The following is a 15,610-nucleotide window of genomic DNA, read 5'->3' as shown; positions in this document are numbered from 1 at the left end:
GTATGCCTGGGAGCAACAGCTCAGGCAAATGCCTGCCAGGAGCAGCACGGACACTCAGCCCTGCCTGGGAACCTCCCAAGGCCCTGCCAGTCCTCTCCATGGTGGGGATCCATGGGGCAGGCGAAGCCCAACTGCCCCAGCCCATGCCGAGGGAGCCGATCTGCTGGCTCAAGCCTCCCCAAGCACCGCAGCACACATGAACCCTGACCGAACGAACGAGGATTCAGCTAGAACCCCAAAATCGTCCATGCACAGACCAGGAGGAGCAAACACAGGGGCTTGCAACACCACCTCTCCCATGACAGGTCCCCCGGGTCTGAGACACCCTCCCCAAGGGCCTCCCAGCTCTGTGGGCTGGACATGCCGCAGTCTGCCCCAGGGATTGCTACGAGGTGACAGGGATCCTTTTGGGGTACCCTTCGACGGTCCCTGGGACTGCTCTAAGAGGTCAGGAGCCCCTTGGCCCTGCAGGGTTGGCCCTGGTGCTCCCCTCAGGGCCCCTCTGATGGGATGGGGACCACTTTGGGGCTCCCCTGGGACCTCCACAGCTCTCCCTGGGGCTCCTCCAAGGGCATGGGGTCCCCTTCGCCCCTCCCCAGGACTGCTCCAAGAGCACGGGGCTCTGTTTGCGCCCCCCCGGCCCTCCCCAGGACTGTTCCGCGGGGACAGGGCTTCCTTCAGCCCCACCCGGGGCTCCCCTCGGGCCACCCCCGCCCCTCTGTGCCCTTCCCCGGGGCTCCTCGGAAGGGATGCGCCCCCCGGGACGGGCTGCTCCGAGGGGATGGGGACGGGGAAGGCACCGGGCTGGGGGCCGCGCCGGGCAGGGTGGGGCCGGGGCCGAGCCGGGACGCGGGGCGGAGCGCGGTCCCGGCCGTGCCGGCGGGGAGCCCCGTGGGCGGCGCCGGGCGAGCGGTACTTAAGGCGGCGGCGCGGGGCGCGCGGCCCCGCCGTGCCCATGGCTCCGCCGAGCGCGGCCCGGGCGCTCTGCGCCGCCGTCGCCCGCCTGGGCGTCCCCCGCCGCCCGCGCTCCGCGCCCGCCGCCGCGCCCCGGGGGGCCGCTCCGCCGCCGGCTGCGGGCAGGGGGGCCCGGCCGGTGCCGCCGCCGCCGCCTCCTCCTCCGCGGGGTGCGGAGCGGGGACAGCCGCCGCCCGCCGTGGATTTCGCGGACCCGCGGGAGGCGTTCCGCAGCAAGAGCAGCGCGGAGCTGCTGCGCGGGCTGGTGGTGCTGGGGCTGTGCGCCGTCGGGCCGCTGGTGGAGCACAACCGGGAGGTGGGTGGCGGGGGGCGCCGGTCGGTGGGGGGGTCCCGCTCCGGGGGGGCTGCCCGGTCTGGGGGGATACCGGTCCCAAGCCGGGCTGCGGGGGTTGCCCGGGCCGGGCCGGCGAGGCTGGCGCTCCGGGGGGGAGCGGTGCCGTTCCTGCACCTGCGGGGGGGGGGGGGGGTCCGGTGCGGGCCGGGTGCTGAGTTGCCGTTGTCCCGCAGCTGCTGCAGCTGTGCCAGCGGGTGCTGGGGCAGACGCTGTTCGAGCGGCTGATGAAGATGACCTTCTACGGGCAGTTCGTGGCCGGGGAGGACCAAGAGGCCATCAAACCGCTCATCCGGCGGAACCAGGCCTTCGGCGTGGGCACCGTGCTGGACTACAGCGTGGAGGAGGACCTGAGCGCCGAGGAGGCCGAGCGCACGGAGCGGGAGTGAGCGCGGGGCCGGGGCCGGGGAGGCGGCGGCGCGGGCGCGGGACTTGGCCGCTCTGCTATTGGCTGCGTCCGCCCATCCCCCCCGCTCCCATTGGCTGCGGAGCCGGGGTTGCCGTGCGTCACGACCCCGCCTCCCGCTGAGTGAGCCCCCCCCCCCCCCCTCCCCGGGCACCGCCCCCGGCCGCTGCCACCGCCCCCCGTCCTCCCCAGGCAGGCTGGGGTGCTGCCCCCCCCTTCTCCCCTCCAGGGGTGCTGCCCCCCTCAGAGGTGCTGCCTCTCTCCATCCCCCTGCACACACTGGGGTGCTGCCCCCTGAGCCCCCATTCCCTCTGGGGTGTAGCCCCCCCCACTGCACACACTGGGGTGCTGCCCCCCCAGTCCCCATTCCCTCTGGGGTGTAGCCCCCCCCACACTGCACACACCGGGGTGCTGCCCCCCCAGTCCCCATTCCCTCTGGGGTGTAGCCCCCCCCACACTGCACACACCGGGGTGCTGCCCCCCCAGTCCCCATTCCCTCTGGGGTGTAGCCCCCCCCCCACTGCACACACCGGGGTGCTGCCCCCCCAGTCCCCATTCCCTCTGGGGTGTAGCCCCCCCCACACTGCACACACCGGGGTGCTGCCCCCCAGTCCCCATTCCCTCTGGGGTGTAGCCCCCCCCTGCACACACCGGGGTGCTGCCCCCCCAGTCCCCATTCCCTCTGGGGTGTAGCCCCCCCCCCTGCACACACCGGGGTGCTGCCCCCCAAGTCCCCATTCCCTCTGGGATGTAGCCCCCCCCCACTGCACACACTGGGGTGCTGCCCCCCCAGTCCCCATTCCCTCTGGGGTGTAGCCCCCCCCACTGCACACACCGGGGTGCTGCCCCCCCCAGTCCCCATTCCCTCTGGGGTGAAGCCCCCCCCACTGCACACACTGGGGTGCTGCCCCCGAACCCCCATTCTCTCTGGGGTGCAGCCCACCCCACCCCCCCACTGCACACACTGGGGTGGTGCCCCCCCAGCCCCCGTTCCCTCTGGGGTGCAGCTCACCCCCCCCCCACTGCACACACTGGGGTGTTGGCCCCCAGCCCCTGTTCCCTCTGGGGTGCTGCCCCCCCTGTCCCCCTTTCCTCTCCCCCCCACTGCCTTGCTCCCTGCCTTCTACCCCCACTGTGGTGCTTTCCCGCTCCACCCCATGCATAAACTGGGGTGCTGCCCCCTCCATTCCCCCTTCCTTTTGGGGGGCTGCCCCCATTCTCCCCCCCATACTGAAGTGCTGCTCCCCCCATTCCCCCTGTCATGCTGCCCCTTCCACCCCCATCCCCCACCATACCCACAGGGATGCTGCCCCCCACCATTTCCACCACCCCCCAAGCTGGGGCGGTGCCCCCCACCCTCCAGGTCTCACCCCCTTCCCGCAGTGCCCCCCCCCGCTGCCCCAGGCAGCATTCCCTGCTTCCCGCTCTCTGCCAAGGGCAGGCGCCGGCCCAAATCCAGCGGTAACTTTCCACTATTCAGGCTCCAGTTTCGGGCGGCTCCGCTCACCAGATCGATGGGGCTCTGGCCGGCACCCCACAGTCACCGGGGTGGGCGGTGTGTCCACCCACCCACCCAGGGGAAGGGTGGCCCTGCCGGAGGGCGCGGGCTGGGGACGCAGGCCCCAGGGACCCCAGCTGGCTGCCACACGCTTGGCACCCGCTGTTAAAAATAGAGTGGAAACGGGTTTCAGGGGTGATTTGCAAGTGGGGTTTCGGGTGGGTGCGGTGATGTGGGTGCTGCCGCTGGACACCTCCCAGCCGGTGCCGGGAGCCTTATCTCTGCTCCCCGCCTGGGTGCTGCTTATCGGGGACCCCCCGCTTGCCGCCGCTGCTGGAAATCCCCGTGGGTGCGAAGGTCCTGCCCACCCGTGGCAGGGCTGGGCGGCTGGTGTGGGCAGCGCTGGCGTGGGAGCCCCACGGGGGGAGGCAGGGCCATGCCCAGCCCCTCGCAGATTGAGCTGCAAACTGCCTTTATTTATTTTTTTAATATAAAAGCTTCATCACACCCCGCTTGTAACCTGGGCCAGCGGGTGGCTCTTCCCAAGGCGCGGAGCAGCGGTGTGTTCAGGAGCGGGTTGTTTCTTCCCCGGGCACGCAGCCGGGGGCCGGGAGCGTCGCTCACACCCCCGTGGGGCTGAGCCGCCGGCACCAAGCGCTTCTTGCGGTTGACCACCGAGGGTTTCCGTGGGCAGGCTCAGCCTGCACCTGTACCCTGTCTGCTCACGGAGGGGTGTACGTGGTTTGTGAGCTGTCTGGGCTATGTTTGCCCCCCCACCCCAGAGCAGATTTGGGGGTTGCATGCGTGGGATTCCTTGCTAGGTGAGCTCTGCCTGGGCTGTGGGGGTCATTCCCACCCAGGAGAGCTTGGCAAAGTCACATGCCGGACCCTGCACCCCTCAATGTCACCCTGCCTGAGCCCCAGCGGGATTCGCTCCATCAACTGGGCAGGGGAAAAAAAAAATGCCATGCTGGCAGTCACCCAGGGATGTCCCGGAGCAGGGACACAGCCTAGGGGAGGCATGGGTGGCATTAGAAGGGCTGTGTGGGATCCTGGCCCATGCCAAGCATCGCTCTGGGTCCTCCTTTGTTCTATTCAGGGGCAAAACCCCAAATTACTTGTGCTTCTGCCAGGGATGATGCCGAGCTGGGCTACGTGTGGTTGAGAGGGGTGAGCGGTCCAGGGCTCGTGGCTGCTGGACTTGGGAGCTGCGTCCTTCCCTCTTGTGAGCGCTTCCTTGCTCCTCCGGAGCAAGCTGGAGATAACAGCAGGGAAATGCCCGTTCCTCCCCAGCCATGGGCCCTGGCCGCTCCTTGTAACAGGCTTGCTGGTTGGGAACAGCAATGCAATGCAGGCAGGCACCGGCTTATCCCGCCTGCTGCAGGCTCATACCTGCCCTGCCCTGCCTGGCTGGCATCCAGAGCTCTGCCAGCTTGTCCTGAGAGTCCTTGGCCATGTGCTGAAGGCTGTGCCCGGTCATGGTGATACAGCTGGAGAAAGGTGTCTTGCAGGCAGCAGAGCCTGGGTGCTGCTCCGCTGCCAGGGCAGCACGTGGGCTGGGGGCTTCGAGATGGGTGCAGCCCTGGGTGGGGTGTGGAGGGGCAGTGCTGCGGCTGGGCAGGGGCTTCTGCTCCCCGTGGGGGGAAACAAGGGGCCCCACCATAGTGGAGGTGGTTGTGGTCCTCTTGCAGCCCTGGGGCCATTGCTGGCCCATGGGCATCCCAAGCCAGGAGATGGGTTGGGGTTGCGCTAACATGGGGAGGGACAATCCTGCCCCCAAGCGCTGTCAGACACCCTGAATGGCTCTGCCATGCAGTATGTGGACTTCGCTTCTTCTTGAGATTTCTTGCGTGGACACCTGACATCTGCCCCAGCATGGGATTACAATCCAGCCTGGTGGATCAGCCTCCCAGAGCTGCCTCTTCCCCTTCTCCTCCTGCTCCCAGTGCTGCTGCCACCCGTGCCCAGTGCTCTGCCTGCGTGTGCTGTGGGTCCCTGGCATCACGGGGTGGTTTCTGTTTAGTTTGAAGCTGTGCAAGGAGGTCCTGCGGTGGTCCTGGGCTGGTGTGTGCTGGCAGTTCATGCATGGGGCAGGCTTGAAGGACTCTCTTCTGCGAAGAGCTTTGCTTTTATTCCTACCTGTGGGAATCAGGGAGCATCACCCATTGCTCTGGTCCGGGCTTCATGTGACCATGAGTTTTTCCTTGGATGTGGTAATTCAGGGACAACTCCTCCCTGCTGTTCCCTCATCCCCTCTGCCAGACCCATCTGCTCAGGAGCAAAGCAAATACGCTGTGCTCATGGCACCCTCCTGGTAACCTCCAGGGCTAAATGGATTATTGCCTACTTATTTCTGACAAGAGAACCTCTGCGTTTCTCCCTGAGGCAGCTTATTTGAGCCTGATCAAAAACTTCCTGAAAGCCCAAGTCTGCTGTGTCAGCTGGATTACCCTTCCCAGCAATCCAGCGGACGGCATCAAGTCTTCATAACCTGCTTTGCAGCACTTGGAGGGCTTGATTTGTGCATGCTTTGGGCGAGTGCGAGCTCCCAGGTCCTGAGCGTGCTTTGCAGGTGGCTCCTTGCTGGTTACGGCTTGCCAGAAGCGTTTGGACAGTGCCTGGAGATGTGTCCTGCTCTGGGAGACTTGCTCTCGGTTTGCAGAAGGGGTGGCCAGGTATAAACTGGGTTAAGTGGCATTTGATTGGTGTAGGAATGGCTTTGCCGGCCAAGACTAATATTGCAAAGAAAGCAGATAATATCCAGGAAGAGCTATTTCTTTAGCTGGAAGGAGCTGCTTTTGTTTTGCTTGATGCAGAACAATAAAGCGAGCACCATGGCACTGCTTTGAATGCCCCCCTCAGGGACGAAGGGCTCTGCGCAGTCATGCAGCAGGAATGCTGCTGGAGAGGGTGTGTTTGTCTTCAGGAGCACAAAGCACTTCAAATTCAAAGGTGCTGTTTGCTAATTTAGTTGGATGCAAGGTGTGCTCTGGCGTTCAGAGCTGTCCTGCTGTGCTGTGGCTGGGACCTGCCCGCAGGACCCATCTCTCCTGACGTGTCCTCAGAGTCCTGGCAGCGTGTCCAGCTGAAGCCTTCCCCTGCACCACGCTGCCTGCTCCGAGGGGACCTTCCATCCGCTGTGAGCTTTGCTATCACATCCCATCCCTGGGTGTACAATGTCTCCTCCTTCCTTTCCTCCACCCTCTATATTCAGGGGCAGAAAGCTGCTTGACCTGTCCTCAGGGTAGCAAAATCACAGAGCAGAGCCTGCCAAACGTGGTGCCTGCTGCTCCCCGTGAGCTCTGGCTGCTCCTGCCCCGGTTCACGCCAGGCTTTGCTGCGCTTTGAGCAATGCAGGGCTGTTCCTGGATCCAGGGAGCAGGAGGGAAGTGCTTGTCTCCACTTGTTTATGCTTCCAGCAGCCCCTAATCCCTGTCACAGGGTTTCCATGCGGGAGAACATGCTCTGGGACCATGCCACGTGCCTCTCCGCTCTCTTGTGCGAGTCCTCTGGCTCCAGCTGCATGGCTTTGCTGTTTGCCTCGCAGTGTGCTTCCCCGCTGTTGGGCACGGCCCATTTTGGGACAGTGACTCCAAGGCAGAGATCTCCTGGAGGAGATGGCTCTGCTGTTGCTCAGGGCTGCTCTCCAAGGGGCTGGCAGTGTTCCTGGGGGAGACCTCAGGTCTGCAGGTTGGATTTAGGGTGTCAGCAAGAAGGCTTACCTGCTGAAGCTCAAGGAGGATCTCATGACTTGGCCAGTGTCCCCCTGGGCTGTCAGAGCCCTGTTATCTCTATGGCAAAGATCTTGGGCTTGAAATTACATCCGAGGTCAGCTGGAGTTGAAGCTGAGACCTTGTTTGTAAGTTGTTGGCTAATGCCAAGGCGCAGAGGAGCGCGGGGCAGCTGAGCTGCAGCAGGGCATCCTACAGCTTGATGCGCCCTGGGTCTGGAGGAGCTCCTTGCTTTGTGGTCTGGCCACTGGTGCCTGTAGGGTGGGGAGGTGTTAAGATGAGGTTTGGCGCTCCACCACAGTGAGGACCGTGGGCTGGTGTGGTCAGAGACAGAGCACCCAGCCCCACCAGGCTGACCTTGTCCTTGCCATGGGGTGGGCTGTTTGAGAGCAGCTCTGGACCCTGGGACAGAGCATCTTCCCTGTGCTGCCTCAGGGTGTCCAGGTAACACTTGCCTGGATGTTGAAACCCCGTTGCCTTCCATGAGTGGGTTTGGGGCATCTGACTGGCCGGCAGAGCTCACGCTGAGCAGCCTTTGATCCGTTGCGATGGGATGGCAAGGGAAGAGCAGGGTCCAAGGCCAGGCTGGTGGTGGGGGAGACTCGGAGCTGCCCTGGCCGCCAGCATGGGGTTGCGGGGGGTTGCTGACCTGGCCCTTACCTTCCCTGTTTCTCTTCTTAGCTCCTGCACCTCTGCAGCCGAGAAGGAGATGGGAGGTGAGTGACCCAGCCTCTCCTGCTGACAGGAGATAGCCTGAAGGTCCAGTTAATCTGGGCACTGTGGGCCTGGTGTGGGGGAAGGACCCAGCTCCCACAGCCTCAAAACACGAGCTGGATGAAGAACATCTTGGTTCTTGGCCAGCCCTGCTCCTCAGCAAAGGCTGAGCCCCTGCTTGGGCAACAGAGCAGGCAGGGCGCGTTGCAGCCCTCGGAGGCTCTTTTGAGGGCCAAGAGAGTCCCTCTCCCCTGTGCCCACAGCAGAAGATCCTGGGGAGGCTTGTAGGAGCTCAGCAGGGCTGCGTGGCCCATCTCCATCCTCTTCCACCCCAGGAGCAGTGCAAAGGGAGAAGCAGTACCGAGCCCATCGGGGATTTGGGGATCGCCGCAGTGGGGTCATCAGTGCCCGTACGTATTTCTACGCTGATGAGGCCAAGTGTGACCAGCATATGGAGACTTTCCTCCGCTGCATCGACGCCTCAAGTAAGTGCTCCACGTGTCCTGAGCAGCCCCGCTGTCCTTGGGGACTGCAGGGACCCAGCAGCCCACCGCTGTATCTTGGGTACCTCCCTTCTGCCCAAGCACCCTGCCTGTCGGGCTAGCTCTGTCTTTGTGGCTCCATCCAGGTGGCAGCTCAGAGGACGGCTTCTCGGCCATCAAGCTGACGGCGCTGGGCAGACCTCAGTTCCTGGTGAGTGCCAGGGCTGTGACCAGGGCAAGGTGGGTCAGAGCCAGGGCCACAGATGATGCATCTGGGGAGGGCAGGTGCTTTGGGGTGCCAGGCTTGCTGCAGTGGCATCTCTACTGATGGCAGAGAGCAATAGGCACCAACAGGCTGTCCCCTGTGTGCCCAAGGCCACCCTGGAGACCCTGCCTCAACTTTTGGGAACACATGAGGAGCTCAGAAGTTTAGAGGTCCCAACGTGAGGGCGTGGGGGGTCTGTACCGCTAGGCTTGGCCGCTGCTTGGCCAAGGTCCCCTGCTATAGGGTCATGGTCTGCCTCAGGCTGGGCATGATCCTGCAAAGCCTCCACTGCAGGAGGCTCTGAGCCAGCTGGGCTGCAGCCCGGGTGTCTCACCTCGAGCTCTGTCCCCACAGCTGCAGTTCTCGGAGGTGCTGGTGAAGTGGCGGAGGTTCTTCCACCAAATGGCCGCGGAGCAGGGTCAGGCTGGGCAGGCAGCGCTGGAGATGAAGCTGGAGGTGGAGAAGCTGCAGGTGAGGCGGGTGATCTTCGAGGGAGGAGGCTGTGCTGCCAGGGATGCGCTGCTGGAGGTGGCCGGGATCCCGGAGCAGCCCTGACTTGTGACACCTCTGAGCCTGGAGCAGTAAGACCCCTGTAGCCCCTTGGCACTGATGCTTGTTTTGGTGGCAGGAGGCCCTGGCCAACCTCGGCATCGCGACCAAGGCAGAGAGCCAGCACTGGTTCACAGGCGAGAACCTGGGTGTGAGCGGGTAAGCTGCCTGTGACCTGGGGGGTGCTGTGGTATGGGGACACTGGGGGACCTTGTCCCTGTTCCTGGGGCAGTGGGGCAGCAGCAAGGAGAGGTCTCCAAAGGCCAGCACTGGCTCAGCATAGCGACCAAGCAGAGAGGAGGTTTGGGTGGAGGTGACAAGATGGGTCAGGGTGGCATGTGCTGTGCACCTCGCTTGCTGGTGGGGGTCGGGAGCTGGTAGAGACCCCCCCCTGCCCCTGGAAGACACCAGTACAGACCTGGCTCTCTGCTCCCAGCACTGTGGACCTGCTGGACTGGAACAGCCTGATCGACAGTCGCACCAAGCTCTCCAAGCTGCTACTCGTCCCCAACATGCAGGTGGGTACCCATCTCTGCCACCCTTGAAGTAGCCCCTCAGGGAGGGCACTGCCAGTGCGGATCAGCCTGTCCCCGTCCCCCGTTCTGGTCCCCTGCTGCTGTTCCAGTGTTAGGGTGCCGCAAGGACTCATCCCTCTGTGTAGTTTGCTCCTCCCTGCCTTTGGCCACCAAGACGTGCCTCCCTGGTGTGGGGGTTTCTGTCTCCTGTGGGCAGGGCTGGCCGCAGGCAGGCAGGGTGCCACAAGCTGTTCTCCTTTCAGACTGGGCAGCTGGAGCCTCTGCTCTCGCGCTTCACTGAGGAGGAGGATCTGCAGATGAAGCGGATGCTGCAGCGGATGGACGTCCTTGCCAAGGTCAGGGGGTGCTGGGGCTGGGAGAGCTGAGCATGGGTGCCACTGCAGAGAGGGAAGGTGCATGGCAGGTGGCCCCATCAGACCAACCTGCATGTCATTCACCCCCTGCAGAGAGCTGCGGAGAAGGGCGTGAGGCTGATGGTGGATGCGGAGCAGAGCTACTTCCAGCCAGCTATCAGCCGCCTCACACTGGAGATGCAGCGCCGCTTCAACAGGGATCGGGCGATCATCTTCAACACCTACCAGTGCTACCTGAAGGTGAGGTCTGGCAGGAGGCTGGGCAGAAAGGACCTGCTGGAGCAGCTGGATGGAGACTTCGGCTCCTGAAGCCATGGCAATGCAATGGCACGACTCCAGGGCTGGCTGTCTGGAGGTGCAGGGTGGAGGTGGCACTGATGCAATGACCCTGTGCCATTTCTTCCATCTGGTCCCAGGAGGCTTATGACAACCTGACGGTGGACGTGGAGCTCTCACGCCGGGAGGGCTGGCACTTCGGCACCAAGCTGGTCCGTGGCGCCTACATGGAGCAGGAGCGTGAGAGGGCAGCCCAGATTGGCTATGAGGATCCCATCAACCCCACCTATGAGAAGACCAACGAGATGTACCACAGGTAGGGTACAGCCCCAGCCACGCTCCTCCCACCCACCCCACTGGGCACAGGCTCGGGCGGCCTCACCACACAGCCCCGTACTGTCCTACAGGTGCCTGGACTATATCCTGGAGGAGATCAAGCACAGCCGGAAAGCCAACGTGATGGTGGCATCTCACAATGAGGACACAGTGAAGTTCACCCTGCGCAGGTGGGCGCTGGGGAGGCAGCGTGGTGTGGCGGGGCCTGGGGGATGTGGGGGCCCAGCAGAGCTGCAGTGAGATGTGCTGTGGCTTGTCAGGTCTCCTCTGCTCTCACCCGCTGGGATCCTAGCTCCCCTTTGGTGCTCAGGACTTCAGTTGGGGCTTGGAGCTGGGGCACAGCATGGTAGCCCACAGCGGCTGTAGAGCTGGCCCCATGGCCCAGCCCAGAGGCTGTTTTAAAACCAAATCCCTCAAGTCTTTGCATCCCAGCATCCATCTGGGACGTGGTCAGTGCCATGCTCTTGTACTTGGAGATGATCCCCGCTCCTCTGGTGGGACGCGCTGCCCCTGCGTGCTCCGCTGTCTCCACTCTTCCCTAACGCTGAGGCTTGGCTTGCAGGATGATGGAGCTTGGGATCCATCCCTCAGAGAAGAAGGTGTGCTTCGGGCAGCTCCTGGGCATGTGTGATCAGATCACCTTCCCCCTGGGTGAGTGCTGGGAGCAGGGGGGACTCGGCAGATGCCCCACCTTGACCCTGGGGTCTCCCTGAGCAGCTGCTGTAGGGTCTGAAGGATGGATGGAGCCAGGCTATGGATCTGCCAGAGTGGGACTAGCTGAGGACAGTGCCTTGTTGCCTCTTCCCCAGCTGTGTGAAGTGCTGTGACCCCTGCATGGGGTTTGGGGAGTATGTAGATGAGGATGTAAATGGAGAATCACATCTGTCTCCTGGACGCCCCATGAGACCATGATGGCTGGGCAGGGACATTCCTGCTTTGGACTGCGAGCTGAGATTGGGGTACACCTAGATGGGGCAAAGACGGGTCCTGGCAGCCAGCAAATCCCTCTTGGACCTCCGTGGTCTGGGGGTGTTGCTTTGCTCCGCTGGAAGTGCACACCAAGTCCTGGGCTCTCCACTAGCAGGGTGGCAACAGGCTCTTCGTGACCTTGTCCTCTCCTCCACCGCCGTCCCAGCCAGCGGAGCAGAAGTCCCAGGGGCCCGGCCAGAGGGATGTGCAAGGGTCCAGGTAGTCCAGCTCAGGTTAGGGACTGATCCCCCTGCCTGCACCGGTGTCCGGAGCAGAGACCCGAGGCCAGGAGAGCAGTGGGAGGCAGACTGGGCAGTTGTCCAGCGTGGATGCAGCTCTGTCCTGGAGTTCCCCTCACAAGCGGGGTTTGGCTGCCTGTCTGCAACCTCCTCTGGTCATGCTGGAAAAATGTGTTAACTTGATGTTTCTGGTTGAATGCTTCTTGAATTGGCCCGGCCCTGGCTGCCGACATTCCCAGGGCTCCTGGTGACCTCGGCACGTTCCCAAGCTCCTCGTTCTGAGCTGGGGGAGGGATGCATCACCACTCCCCCGACCCGGGCAGGCTCGGCCACATGTGGCCAGGGCCGCTCCCAGGCTTCCCCTCCCCGGTGCTCAACCACAGCCTCCGGACGCTGCAGCCCTCCAACCTGCCATCCCTTGATCCATCGGCACAGGAGAGCTGGGGATGAGGGAGGCTTTTCCCCTTTTTGTTCCCCCTTCCTTTTTTCTTTTTTCCTTTTTCTTCCCCCTCCTTTTTTCTTTTTTCCTTTTTGTTCCCCCTCCTTTTTTCTTTTTGTCCTCTTTCTTGGTACTTCCCTGACCAGCCTCTCTCCCTCCAGGTCAGGCCGGCTTCCCCGTCTACAAGTACGTGCCCTATGGTCCGGTGAACGAGGTGCTGCCCTACCTGTCCCGGAGAGCCCAGGAGAACAGGGGCTTCATGCAAAGGGCGAACCAGGAGCGGGACCTTCTCTGGAGGGAGGTCAAGAGGCGGCTCCTCGCGGGCAGCCTCTTCGGCCCCAACCACTAAGCCCAACCGTGGCATCGAGCCCCGGGTCTCTTGTGCCTTCACCTATAACCGCTGTTGCCGTTCCCCGTCCTAGTTCTGCTGCAGTTTCGCCCCCAGTGCCCTTCGCCCTGGGAGGGGACATGTCCTTGTTGCTGTTTGAACCACATACTCCTTCTGGAGGTCACTACTGTAGGGTTGCCCCAGTTGGCACTGCCCCGAGGGATGTCCCTGTGCCGTCCCTGTGCCATCCCAGGGGCTCTTGAGCTGTGCTTGTCCTGGGCTGTCTCAGGGAAGATGCTGGGGCTCCCCTGCCAGCCCCCCCCGCCTGGGTGAACGCTGTCCCGGGGTTTTCCCCTTTCAGGATTGCACAGGGAGATTTGGCCGCCTGCTTCGTGCTACAGGCTCGGGTCTAGGGCAGCCTGGGTGGCTCAGGAACGAGCTGGCCTCAGCCAGAAGCTCCTCCAGCCTCTGCCAGGGCTGGGGCTTGGCCTCTTCCAGCTCCGTGGAGGCAGGTGCCAAAGCAGAGGCCACAGTGACCTGTGAAGGGTCATGGGGCAGGATCCCTCCCTGCTGCCTGTCCCAAGGCAGCCACTACCTGGCTGCTCACCAGCTTTGCACAGACCAGAGCTGGTCAGGTCCTGGGTAGGACCCCGCTCTCCCCTAAAAAGAGCCAAAGCTGCCTGGGGTTGTCCATCCTCAGGCACACATCCAGCGGGGCACAAGGGGCAAGGGGAGCTGCCCTCCTCTTCCCTGTGCTGTTCCCGCCCTGCCCGCAGTCCCTGGCTCCCATGCTGGACCCGGTCTGCGCTGTGAGCAGGGGCGGTGGCCATGCTGGGAGCGCCAGGAGCCGGACTACAGCTTGGCTCTGCCGTACACTGGATTTGCAGAGAATGGTGATGATTAAATCAGAACTGTTCTTGCTCCGGTCTCTCTCCTGGAGTTACTGGGCAGCTGTCTGGCCCTGGCCTCTGCTTCACTGCCCTGGTCTCAAAGAGGGGCTTAGTGCCTCCTCGCAGTCCCCTCTAGCCGCACGTTTTGGCCTGAGCCGGGGCCAGGGCTTGGGGAAAGGACCCGGAGACCATCTGCACTAAGTGAGGCCAAACTTCCCCAGGCCTGGGAATGGGGAAGCTGTGGAGCTGTCTGGGATGGGCCTGGGGGGAGCTGGGCGCACTGGAGCATCCTCAGCTGCTCCCAGCACCCTGCTGCCTGCAGAGCAGGGATGGCAGCTGTGGGAGAGCCTGTTCCCACCCTTGGATCTGTTTTGGGGGGACATGCACCCTGCAGGCTTTCACTGCCTCAAATGAGGGGCAGTTTCTCCTGGGCTCGTTTTGGGCTCTGCAGGACCGTGAGCATCTCTGGGCTTCCCTGCCCAGCAGCTGAGGCAACATCTCCTTTTTCCCTGGGTTGTTCCCTCTGCTTCTGGCAAGCCCTCCAAGCCAAAGGCATGAAGTTTAGGCTTTCCAGAAATGTTTGCCTACTGCCTTTTTCTCTAGCTGAGACTCATGCCCCTTAAAAACTACCCCTGGAGGAGCAGGGAGTGTGACTGGAGCACGGGACCAGGGCTGCTGGTATTTAAAAGCAGTGCCAGAGCAGGTAGCAGCTGGGCTCCTGGTATTTTGGGGAGGAGAGGAGATGCGTTCCGGCACTGGGCTCCCTCTCCAGCCTGTCCAGGATGCTGCGGCAGTGGCGTGGAGTGCTGCTGCCCCACAGCCTGGGCTCTGCCTGTGCAGCTGGACCCAGGGCTGGCTGGAGGCATGAGCAGCCGTCGCATGCTGCAGGCTTCTGCAAAGACCCCTGGCCACCTGAGTATCTATTGCAGGAGCAGATGTTGCAGCTTCCATGCCAGCAGCGTCACGTATCTCTACACGGCCCCTCTTGACACCCCCCCCACACCTTTTTTGGAGTTAACCCCCTCCCCAGCCCTCTTTCCAGGACAGAAGGGATTTGTGCACCTCCAGGCTAGCTCCGCAGCATGCCTCTGCAGTGTGCGTGTGCTGCTGTTTGCAGGGGCTGTGTCTGGGGTCAGGGTGCAGGGTGCTGCCTCCTGTCTACCCAGGGCACTGGATGCCCTTGAAATCCCCCAAATCCCCATGGTCCCAGCAACCTTTATCCATGCTCAGCCAGAAAACAGCAACCACTCCTTTTATTTTCAGGGTGCATTGACCCAACCAAACCCTCCCTGTATCTCAGGCTGCTCAGCTTTAGCTCTTGCTGCTGGAAGCTGCTTTCTGCTTGTCCCGAAGGAAGGGGAGGCGTGAAACAGTGGTGGGTATGCTGGTAGCTCGTGCTGCAGCGTGCTCCCTTGCAAGGATGCTGGCTACAGCGGCAGGGGGAGTTGCAAGGGGAAAGAGCTTGTATCCTTTTAGCAACCATCTCGGCAGCCTTCCGCTCAAATGCCGTGAGCAGCCGAAGCGCACACAGGGCTTCTTCCAAGGAGCAGAGCCTGGCCGTGTCCCGGCAGGATGGTAACGGGCGCCTCGTATCGTATGACTCCCCGCTGCCCTGCCGTGCAGTCCTGCCTGCTGAAACAGCTGCAGGCATTTTTGAACCGTCGACAAAAGAACGTATTTTTTCCTTAGTTTTGTGTTCAGAAATACTATAGTGCTGGGGTTTCTTTTTTCTCTGATATTTTCCAAAACACATTTCAACGGGAGGCAAGTGCCTGGCAGGGCATTTCCAGCCTGAAATCTGAAAAAGGAACTGCAAAGGATGGTGTCATGGAAAGCATCGAGCCATGCTCACAGGGCACTGGGATGGGCAACAGCCTCGCTGGGACCAGAGGGAGAGGCAGGATGAGTGGCTGATACACGTGGGATGTGCAGTCCCCCAGCACCAGCCAACCCAGACCATGCCACCTCCCTGAGCACCATAAATTCTCCCTCCGCCTCCTCCCCGCAGCATCCTCAGCCGCTTCTCCAGCCTCTGGCTACCAGCCAGCAGCATCTTCCGAGGGACCAGCTTATCTCCACCACTACAGCCCAACCCCTGCCCTGGTGTGGGTTAGACCTGGTAAAAACAGAGCAGCAGAGGATCTGCTGCCTGCAGAAAGGGAAGAGAAGAGAAAACTATTTACCGAAGCCAGAAAACAGCCAAAAATCAAACGCATCCCTGCACAAAGCAACAGCGTGGGAAAGGTGTGGCAGTGCGAGCGTGCCCTGGCTCATCAGGAGTGTGGCAGAGGAG

The 15,610-nt window shown here is 62.8% G+C and overlaps 1 protein-coding gene across 1 annotated transcript; it reads left to right on the top strand.

Annotated features, from left to right (window-relative positions):
* Nucleotides 1–1,222: 1,222 nt before the first annotated feature.
* PRODH (proline dehydrogenase 1) lies at nt 1,223–13,348 on the top strand. Its single transcript, XM_059827555.1, has 14 exons — nt 1,223–1,270; nt 1,483–1,691; nt 7,623–7,657; nt 7,991–8,140; nt 8,284–8,348; nt 8,757–8,873; nt 9,031–9,110; nt 9,388–9,469; nt 9,730–9,822; nt 9,934–10,080; nt 10,257–10,432; nt 10,524–10,622; nt 11,015–11,103; nt 12,261–13,348. The coding sequence occupies exons 2-14, from the start codon at nt 1,534–1,536 to the stop codon at nt 12,446–12,448; spliced, it is 1,479 nt and encodes a 492-aa protein (XP_059683538.1). The 5' UTR covers nt 1,223–1,270; nt 1,483–1,533; the 3' UTR covers nt 12,449–13,348.
* Nucleotides 13,349–15,610: the final 2,262 nt, after the last annotated feature.

This window comes from Gavia stellata, chromosome 21 (genome assembly GCF_030936135.1).
Source record: "Gavia stellata isolate bGavSte3 chromosome 21, bGavSte3.hap2, whole genome shotgun sequence".
Lineage (NCBI taxonomy): Eukaryota > Metazoa > Chordata > Aves > Gaviiformes > Gaviidae > Gavia > Gavia stellata.
The sequence above is the reverse complement of the archived record's forward strand: the minus strand, read 5'-3'. Positions and strand labels throughout refer to the sequence as shown.